This window comes from Apis dorsata, unplaced genomic scaffold (genome assembly GCF_000469605.1).
Source record: "Apis dorsata unplaced genomic scaffold, Apis dorsata 1.3 scaffold_667, whole genome shotgun sequence".
NCBI classification, from domain to species: Eukaryota; Metazoa; Arthropoda; class Insecta; order Hymenoptera; family Apidae; genus Apis; species Apis dorsata.
The window spans coordinates 345,636-356,264 of record NW_006263852.1 but is presented as its reverse complement, the minus strand read 5'-3'; the positions used below and the strand labels follow the sequence as shown (position 1 = coordinate 356,264).

The 10,629-nt window shown below is 29.0% G+C and overlaps 2 protein-coding genes across 6 annotated transcripts in view; both read right to left on the bottom strand.

Moving 5' to 3' along the window:
- Positions 1–10,629, bottom strand: part of LOC102674665 (protein trapped in endoderm-1) — a 22,699-nt gene that overhangs the window by 10,224 nt on the left and 1,846 nt on the right. The window contains exons 1-5 of one of the 5 annotated variants that reach the window (XM_006622158.2): positions 9,180–9,783; positions 8,392–8,618; positions 7,928–8,127; positions 7,053–7,299; positions 5,899–6,584 (exon numbers count right to left, since the gene is read on the bottom strand). In XM_006622158.2, the coding sequence (XP_006622221.1) occupies positions 5,936–6,584; positions 7,053–7,299; positions 7,928–8,054 (1,023 nt within the window). In that variant the 5' untranslated portion in view covers positions 8,055–8,127; positions 8,392–8,618; positions 9,180–9,783 and the 3' untranslated portion in view covers positions 5,899–5,935. Of the gene's footprint in view, positions 1–5,803; positions 6,585–7,052; positions 7,300–7,927; positions 8,128–8,391; positions 8,619–9,179; positions 9,789–10,629 lie in introns of those variants that run through there. The other 4 variants (XM_006622159.2, XM_006622157.2, XM_031513566.1 and 1 more) reach the window with 4 other exon arrangements.
- Positions 1,941–4,444, bottom strand: LOC102678913 (odorant receptor Or2-like). The gene is made up of 6 exons (XM_031513557.1): positions 3,988–4,444; positions 3,367–3,773; positions 3,090–3,189; positions 2,915–3,016; positions 2,493–2,846; positions 1,941–2,143 (listed from the first exon to the last, which is right to left on the bottom strand). Exons 1-5 carry the CDS (start codon positions 4,297–4,299, stop codon positions 2,538–2,540), a joined length of 1,230 nt encoding a protein of 409 aa, XP_031369417.1. The 5' UTR covers positions 4,300–4,444; the 3' UTR covers positions 1,941–2,143; positions 2,493–2,537.

Genomic DNA, 10,629 nt, shown 5'->3' with positions numbered 1-10,629 from the left:
TTTAATTATTTATAAATTTATTTATACATTTATTTATATATTTATTTTTTTATTTATTTATAAATTTATTTTTCATTTATTTTTTTATTTACTTAAACTTCTATTTATTAATTTATTTATTAATTTATTTTTTTTATTTACACATTTCTTAATTAATTATTTATTTATATTTTCATTTCTTTATTTTCTTATGTTTTATTTACTTTGCTAATTTAATATATAAATTTATAATTAAATATTTAATAATTTATACATTTATTTATGAATTTAATTATTTTTTTAGTTATTAATAAATTAATTTATTCATTCTTAATAATTTTAATTCTTTATAATGTAATATAAATAAATTTTAATAATTCATTTTTATTATATTACATGGGTCTCGACGCGTAGTCACCTCCTCGTCGGTGAGACTCGGTAATTGGCATCGCTTTCCATATTTTTTTCAAAATTTATCGAAATATTTTACGAATATTTCATTAACAAATTTTTGAAATATATTAAATTTAAAAATAAAAAATTTATTTAATTAACAATAATTTTCGGAAAGCGATGGCAAGCGAAGAACTACGCATATCTGCAGTCCAATCTAAACTTTGCATAATTCTTTTTAACTATTTTTTTCATTAATTTTATTAATTTAACAGATTGGACTGCAGGTATTAATAAAATAAGTTAATAAATTATATTAGTTACAGTTAAGTTTATTACAAGCGCATTCTGTACGAAGATACACTTTTTAATTTAAAGCGAAATCTCAATTTTTTTACTTCTTCATGTATAATCTTAATAAATCTTAATGTTTCGTTTTCTATTTTCATCTTGAATTTCTCATTTTTATAGTTATTTGATCATTTTATATCGTTTTTCAATTTCTTCCTCAATTTATTCTCACGTTTTGTAGATTGTAATTGGTTTTTTGTCGCTTTCTTCACGTCAATCTCATATCATGCAACGATGGCAAGAATCGTTGGACGGGTGCTCTACTTCCGGTGGCTAGTTAAGGGTCCGCACTTTGATCGATTGGTACCTTCGAGTACTCGATCAGAGATAGGTCTTATAGTCGAATGTCATTCTTGTAAGTCGGCTCCGGTGGTCAGGAATTTATTTCTTGCTCCTTCCTGTGTCGTCAGAATGTAAGTCGTTCTTCTACAAGACTGCTGTCGTAACCCCTAACTAGTCACGACTGGAAAGTATCATTTGTCCATCGATTTTCGTAAGTCCATTGATGTAAGTCGTGATATGAGGGCGATAATGATTTAGGATTGATTTTTTTAAGTTTTATCTTCTTTTTTATCGATGATGATTCGAGTTTTGGTTTTTCTTCTTTATTTTTCCTTTTGCGCTTGTTTATGTCTTCTTCTGAATTGTATCTTCTTTTGTCTTTTTGAAATGATAGGAAATACCAAAATATTTATTTGATTTAATAATTAACAATTTCAATTTTTTCTTATTATTTTTTTCGCTTTAAAAAAAAAAAGTGTATCTTTGATATGAATGCAGATAGACTTAAGATTTAGTATTAAGCTAGATTTAAACTTTATTGTTGAATGATTAATTGTAATAAATAATTAATGTAAAGATCATTGTAAAGATTCTTTGTATTGATTCTTGTATTTTTATTTAAATAAGAGCGTATTTTTAGATGTATGTAAATTTAAGATTTAATATTAAGATCTAGATTAAGCTAGATTTAAGCCTCATCGTTGGACGCATATATTAATTGCGAACGAGAAATTGCGACAAATGTAAAGATTATTGTAAAGATTATTGTAAAGATTATTGTAAAGATTATTGTAAAAATTATTGTAAAGATTATTATAAAAATTCTTTGTATTGAAAATGTATTTTATATTTTAGATTTATTTTATATGATATTTATTTCTGTGTTGTATATTTTGTTTTATATTTTTTTAATTTATTTAATTAAATTAATCTTAATATTTTTCTTTTTTTTTTTTTAGCTTTAGGTGGGTCTCGATGCGTAGTCACCTCCTCGTGGTGAGACCTGGTAATTGGTATCGATTTTTGATAAATTAATCTTTGGAAACTTTTCAATATTTTCATTGAAAATTTTTCAAAAATTAATCTTTGGAAAGCGATACCAAGCTAAGAACTACGCGATTCTTGTATCCATTCTTCTCTGAAAATAATTTATGATTTTTTTACAGATATTCTTTTTTTGGGGTCTTGAATGATAATAATTGCATTGTATATTTGTGTTGCATAACTGATATTAATCAAATGCAAAGAAAGATTAGTAATAATTATAATAATATATATATTGAATATAAATAATTCAATGTAAAATTGGAAGTAAAATGTTGAGTGGTGATTTTCTCCACTATGTTTCTAGTGTTGCTAAGTAATTCAAACGTCGATAATAATTATTGATTGCATTATACATGTACGATAGACAGGTGCAAAAAAGCCACGATAAGAGGAAATATGTGAAATATGAAATGGAAAATCGTATACACGTATATACATACATCTTTCAAATTTAATATTTCCCCATCATGGAATTTCAAGATAAACTAGTTAACAGTATCTTCAACCATAATACGTAATGCATTGAAATACGACAAAGATGTGTATAAATACTGCAAAACAATAAAGGGATAAATACGAAAAAGTATCAAATAATAACAATTATCACGAGTAAAAAAATAGAATAAACATAATACCTTCCCGTAATAAGATAATGAAAGTGCAGGTACAATACCATTAATCCCAAAACTTTCATATTTCTGAGATCTTAAAATTATAAAAAGTATCTTTCTTTGGGTTCTGATGTCTCTTCTGTACCAATCCATATTGTACACTTTTGTAGCCATTTTCATTGTCTTAGGATAAAAGATGAAATTGAAAATGTTTTATTGTCAATTGAAATGTATCGTGATAATTTGATTACCATGTGCATCAAGCTATCCGCTGGCCAAGCGTACATAAAGAGTTCCACACTGGCACTGAACACCACGATAGTGTATAAAGCCTTCAGGGCTAGTGGCTGATTCTATTTTCAAAGTTTCAAAATTTCAATTGATTCTCAGAATCAGTTTCAACGTTTTAAAAATTAAATTACATACAGCAATTAAATTTAAACTGCCGAATATCACGGCAATGACAGTTGTTCCATTTGTTGCCAAAATTAGATATCTGATAGATCGTCGAATTTCCCTTGTATGTCTGTGCGAATTGAATAGAACCAGAATATCAGAATAAAAATGTATAATTAAATACTGTGCATTTAAAATTCTATACATTTAAATGCATAAAAAAGTATTTTAACATGCAATTTATACAATAATAAATGCAAATCAGTACGAGAAGCTTTATAACATTTAGATTGTAAAAGGTGATTACCTTAAAAGTTCATTATGCTTCTCTATGCAGGCGTCGAACTCACCGTCTGATTTCGCATTATTGAATTGAATTCCTAAAATCTCGAATCTAGCCGCGGCATATCGTAAAAGAAGAGCGATCTGAGTGTCAACAGCCATGCCTGAAGACACTTGAAACCCAACGAACGATTGATGGAAAAAGATTAAACCCTTGTATGGATGATGTCTCACTGAAAATGGATATATCGCGTGGGTGGGAAATGTTTGCGCCGTATACAATGGACTGCATATGACGAATATCGTAGTAAGAAAACTCCACAATATATAGAAACTATGAAAATATTTATATCTATCAACGTAACGTTGCAGTATGATCTTTTCTTCATTCGTGGCCTGTTTGCAAAAGTTCTCCATTTCAGAGTACAGCACCTAAAAGAGCACTTTGCTCGAGACACACGATTATTTTAATTGAAATAGAATATAAAAAATAAATAAAAAGAATAAAAGAATGTTATAGAATAAAAAAAATAAAGATAAAATATAAAAAAAGGAAAACTTTCGACCTTTGATTTTTTTTTCTTTTTTATAAATTAATATTAAAACATTTCTCAAGAGTTAAAATATTTCTCCTCTCATTTTATCGAGAGAGTAATGAACTTACTTGAAAAGGTTTCTGCTGCAAACGACATATTATCATTTTAATCGTCACTTGAGCAACAGCCGCGGTAAGGCTCACCGTTTTCCCAAGAATAATAGAATGCTTACGATATTCGTAAATGGCGGCCAATAATGGTAAAAATAATGTGACAGCGGTTAAAAACGCAATGCACCACAATACATTAAAGAAAAGATGTTGAGCTTTGGTTGCAAGAGAAGAAGGAGGCCAGGAACACGTGAGAGCAACGCTGAGTTTCGTGAACAAAATCGCTCTTTCTGGTGTTAAGCGATTTTTCATCTTGATGATGATCTTGATGATATTATAAATATATTAAAGCAATAGTACATTGATATTACGCAACAAGTTTATGTTTAATAGAATTCAAAATCTCATAAAGAATGAGAGATATCGAGAAACGTGATAGAATCTTGTATTACATACAAAACTTGATTTATTTTTTTAAAAATACGAAGAAACGCGATTTCGAAAAATGTAAAGTTTTATCGACTGATAATGTTAACTCGATGTTAACATGAATTTAAAGTGATGGTATATATCTCCCTTCGTACGCCATTGAATTCGAGATTAAATTATAATGTAACGCACAATCGTGTAATCAAGCTAGAATGTAATCGACATTGATCGATGCGTGTAATTATTTTACCGCTCCGTGAGAATACCATGTGTTCTTTGAATAGGGTAAAACAATAACTGTTTATGGTATGATATGCTTATTACGTCAAGAAAGACTATAGATAAGTACTTAGTACATGGAAAAGATTCCACAATATATCGCGAAGCAAGGAACGAATGTGATATCACAATTAATTGTATTAAATGCTTTAAAGATTTTGGTAAAATTATTTATTTATATATACACATATGTATAATTTATATTTTAATTTTTGAAGTAGAATTGTAATTTTTTGACAGTTTTATTGACAGTTTGCTAAAAAGTGTTTACAAATAAATTTTATCGAGTAAGTATAAATATTTTTTTCCTTTAGGTTTCTTTATTTCACATTCATGTAGATTTTATAAAAATTTTATAATATAGAAAATATAGAGTGACTACAAAAAGTATTTGCATTCTTATTTTCTAATAAAGCGTTTTTTTAAAAGATTATATATTTTACTTTTATAATTAAAAGTCTTATAGTCATATAAAAATAGTACAATACAAAATATATATTATTGTATATAATTAAAAAATATATATATATATTATTAAAGTCTTATAATCATATGAAAATAATACAATAAATTTAATATGCACTTGATTATTTAAATGCTACATTTATATAATATTATGTAGATATTTTTTGTAGTCACTATATAAGAAATATAAAATTTTATTCCTACATATTTACAATATAAATTTTTATCATCTTAATTTTACAATAAAATATATTTCATGACATTGTATATTTTGTACATGTATATAGTAAGTAAAATAATAATTTAATATTATCATAATTAATTTGGCAACAATTAATTTATACAAGTATAATACTTGGTTATATTTTTTTCAATCTTCAATATTTCTTCCTTTCCTAATAGGTATAAAAAAATAATTAATTTTAATCTAACTGACTTAACTTATACTAATAAATGCCCAATGAATTATGATTATAGTCTTTTATATCTATTGCTGCTCGCAAGCATTTGTCCAATATATCTCTTTAAAAATCATAGATTAATAAAAAAATAATTTTCACGATAAAGGACTAATATAAATTTCATTTCGAATAAAATATTACAAATTTTATTCGATTCATATCGTATATTCGTATATAAATTCATTTTTATTTTTATTTTGAATAATTCATATATATATAATAAAAATATTAGCAATTTTTCATCTCAATTAATTTTCATTATATACGCATTATTTACAGTATAACATCACCAAAACGAATAAAATCATAAAGTTTCAAGTCGCTTGTGGCGATGATACTTTACTCGAATGCGAGTGGGTAGGTTTCGGCCCGGTAGTTGGTATTTTAGCAGAGACTGGACACAAAATCTGCTTATAAGCCTCTCTGTAAAGCTTGTTAGTGCCGGCATAAATGAAAGGATTGATCACAGAAGAAGCCCACGCGAGCACAGAAGCTATCACGTGCAAAATTGGGATTTTTATTTTATCGTCGATCACATTGACGAGCATGAGCGGCATGAAACACAAAAGGAAGCACAGAAATATAGTCAACATTAATCTGGTCACTCTAGAATCCTCTCTTCGTTGAAACCCTCCTGCTTTTCTTCTGTTCGGGCCGGCATGGGCTTCCAAATTTTTTCTGCTCTTCCTCACACGCCAATAGATGCAAAAATAAGAAACACTTATCACAACGCATGGCACGATGAATCCTAGAACGAATAAGAATTTCTTTGGGCTGCTACCGTTCTTCTTTAGTATAGTGCAAGAGAAGGTGGACGGTTCCAAGCCTAGTGTTCCCCAGAAACCGAGCAATGGCGGCAAAAGTAAAGTGAAACTCAATGTCCAAATGGCGATTAGCATTAAAATGATTCGTTGAGTGGTGTACAATTGAGCGTATATTTCTGATCTCGAGATTAATATATATCTGAAATTTTGTCAATCGATTAGATGAATATCTGGAAGATATAATTTTCAATTATTTATTAATTTATTATTAATTGTTTTGATTTTATAATTTTATGTTTTACAATCTTTATTTTAATAATAATTATTCTTAATTTTTTAATCATTTTTATTACAAAAGTATCGATTTAAATTCGATAATTGTTAATAATTTGCAATTCAACATAAATAGCAGCTGTTCGTATTGGATTTATCACGCGTACATTTGATCTTATTCAGATGAGCAATGGATTAAGTTCCATTGAAGTATGCTGACTTTGTTAAATCAGTCGTATAATAATTCGTCAGCATACTTTAAAATAAATTAAACAAGAAACTTTGTTATTACAGGTGTCTTACTGTGTGTCAAAACATTAGAGAAAATATCGAAAGATTAGAAAAATATTTGAAATTCTTATAACAATTATTTATTTTTATTAAAATTACCAACCGATTAATCGTGATTGCCACCATACTGAGCAAAGATACCGCGACATTTCCATAGAAAAAGAGCGGAAATATTTTGCACAGAGTTTCACCCAGCACCCACGCCTCGTTTAAATATCTGCTCGCAGTTAATGGTAGATTTACCGCGGAAAAAATCAAGTCAGAAATGCTGAGACTTATTACGAAAGCGGTCGTAGCATGCCGTCTCAGCCTCGTGTATTTTAATAATGCTATTACTGTTACCAAATTGCCTGAAACATAAGAAAAATAATTAAAAAAAGAAAAACAAGTGAAAATTACAAATACAATTTTTACATTTAATTTAAAATAATTAAACAACAAGTGGATATCATAGATATTAATTTTTAATAATGTGATAAAAATAATCATATGGATATCATTTAAATAAATATATATAATAATATACAAGGAATATGTGAGGAATATATTCGCGCAATTGAAGCTTCGTTATTTGAAGTCGTAAAAGAAGCAAGCACATAATTAAAATAGAAGGAATTAATCGTTCTAATTCTTGACACCCTCGTGCATAATTTAAGGGCGTTTAATAGCTGTTAAACTGAGAAACGCCATCATGGGTCAACAAGAACTTAACCACAGAATTGAAACGTACAATTAAACGTTCAGTCACATCTGTATAGATTATTTTCCTCCTCTATTTCTGAAACCTTTTCTGAAACGATGGAAGACTTTTATAAAATAAGTTTCACAAATATAATTCTCTTGACGATTATTTTATGGAAAATTCTTTTCTTTTTTTTAAGAAATTTCTAATTAATTTTGAATTTTATAAAAACTTGCAATCGATATGAAATAATTTATTTCATATAAGTGTAAAGAAGTAAAGAAACTGGATTTTACCCGCAACTCCAACGACACTGAAAATTATCGCGCAAACCGCAGCTGCGATAGTGACTGGCCGTGGAAAGTGCTTGAGACTCTCACCTCCGGATTCGAAAATTGTGTCGTTTGTTACAGAATCGTCCATTTTGTATCGTGTTTATGTGCTTCCTCGATGTGACATTTTCTTGGACAGTGAAATACAGAACGAAGTGCGTACACTTTGAGAAAAGAGAAAATTGATATCATTAGGACACCTGGATTTAATGTCAACTATACATTTACGATACAAATATATGATCTTATCAAATATACAAAATTTTACAGAATTTTTACATCCATTACATGAATTCAATATTTAATAAATTCATATTGATATTATATTAATTTAAAAATGCATCTTCACGATTTTTCTATATAATAGAAAAATAAAAATAAAAATAGATGGAAATTTAGAATAAAATTTCAATTTAAGATATATTTACATTACAATTGTGATATCATTCATCGTGTTTATACATGGAAATTTTCTTCTTCTCATTCAATCAATTACAAATTATTCATCGATTTGTACTAATCGAACGATATTTTTCCAGATTTTGATGTGAAAATTTCGATTCAAGTCGTTGACTTTTTTATCACAAGTTGGACAAGATGAATGAAGCCAATGTTTACCACTGCCTTGTATTGGCCCCATCGAAAGTTGACTGGTCTAAAACAGAAAGCAACGAGATAACACGTTTAACTTAATTATCCATGATTCACGCATCAAGAGAGAAAAAGAACCTTGGTTTATTAATTGAAACAACGATAACAGAATTCCTTATCGACGCCCTTTCACAATTTATTACAGACACTGTTAATGAATCTTTCCCAATAACGAATCGTTATAAAATTCAGAACTTTCCTTCGCGATATTCTTTCTCGTTATCTCAATTTTAATTAAAAGAAGCTCTGGCACGATAAGGAGAGACAAATTATTCGTGAAGTAACGTATCCACTAACGTCACGTTTCGATATGAAAAAATTCATACAATTTAATTTTATTACTCGCAGAAAACGAAATCTAAAAATTAAATTGAAATAATTTAAAAGACATGGATACGACGTCGAAAATAAAAAGTGTAGATTTAAAAAAAAAAAGAAATTACACGATAAAATACATTGAAAAATAAAATATCGTATTTATTGGAAAAATTTCGAACGAACCTCAACAACAAACACTTTTTTATTCTTATTATAAAGAGGATTGAAGTTTGAAAATCCAACGAACCACCACATTTCTATATTGTTGAAACTCTGTGCCACTAGATTTGCATATGCCAATCGTCGCTCCACTGTCTGGAACGATTAAACGCATGAGGAGGGCTCCTTATCCGAGCCAGCCATTCGAATACAACTCACTTCTCCTCTTCTTTTTATTCGTTCATTAGCAGCGACTCGTTCTATCCGTTCTCGTTCTCCGATTTTCTTCCCATCGTCGTGGCGACATCGAAAAAACGAGGGGCCGAGGGGAATCCTTCAGACCTCGACGAAAAGAAAGAAAACCTCTTCCTCTTCTTTATCCCTTCCGTTTACTCTGGAATGGTCATGGGATTTGAACTTGTTGCGACAGACGCGGAAAGTTGTTCTTGGAACTATCGGAATCCGCTGAACTTCGACCTTGCCTTATTGAAAATAATTGATTTTCACTGGTTTCTTGGAAATACTGGCATTGACGTGATATGTTCATTTCCAATTTTCCAAAGATCTTTCTTTGTCTCCTCGAAAAATCTTGGAAAACGAAGGTGAAGATCTTGGAAATCTTTGAAATATATTATCGACGAAATTTGTGAAATCTTGGAAATTTGAATAAACATCGATAAAAGTCGTGGAGGACGCTAACAAAAGTTTTAGAAAACTTTGAGAACTCTTGAAAAATATGAAGGAGAAATAAATTTTTTACATTATTTCGTGACTCGATTCTAAATTAAATATCTGAGATTTGTGAGTCAATTGATTTCTAAGTATTATTTCATCAAATTTCTTTTTTCAACGTTGTCATTATAAACAGGTAACTTATTGTATAATGAATAATCGCTGTTATCTTCAAATTTCTATCTTCTTCCTGCTCTTTCTTCAAATCAAATCATCATCGATAACACCTCACAAAGGGTCACATTCAGTTCAGAAACTCGATTATTCAATACCACTCTATTTCACTATGTTTCTTCTTTCTTTCTCACCACCAAAGAAATACCCTCGTAATTTTTATATATACGATAACACCTTATCCCAAATCTATAAACCTCCACCATTTCTCTATACCAATCTCGATTCTTTTTATTAATTATTCATCTTTTTCACTCAAGAAGCGATCCAACAACAAACTTTTTTATGACTTCTTGAGTCTTGCAAACAAAGTGAATAAAATTATTTAATAAAATTCCAAAACTTTCAAGTTTTCCACACTTTTAAAAATATTTCTCGCAATTTTTTACAATACTAAAACAGTCGCAAACTCGTTTCGCCTAGTTGACACAACGATCATTCCTCGACTGACGAGATTCGTCGACGCTTTACTCCCCTTTTACACGAGGAATACAATTCTTATCTGCCACTTCTTTCATTTAACTCTCTCGCTTCCTCCATCGCTGCCTTTTTTACGGTTCTTTCGTATTCCGCCTCTCTGAACCCTTGCCTCTTTCGCCCAAGCATCACTGCCACCAAGAAATCGTAATTAA

What these genes read in the sequence shown, in the direction of transcription:
- LOC102678913 (XM_031513557.1), bottom strand. Translation starts at nt 4,299, where the DNA reads ATGAAAAATCGCTTAACACCAGAAAGAGCGATTTTGTTCACGAAACTC. An exon ending in AAGTAAGTTCATTACTCTCT is followed by an intron (nt 3,774 to 3,987) that starts CGATAAAATGAG and finishes GTGCTCTTTTAG; the next exon opens with GTGCTGTACTCTGAAATGGA. An exon ending in GCAGTTTAAATTTAATTGCT is followed by an intron (nt 3,017 to 3,089) that starts GTATGTAATTTA and finishes CTTTGAAAATAG; the next exon opens with AATCAGCCACTAGCCCTGAA.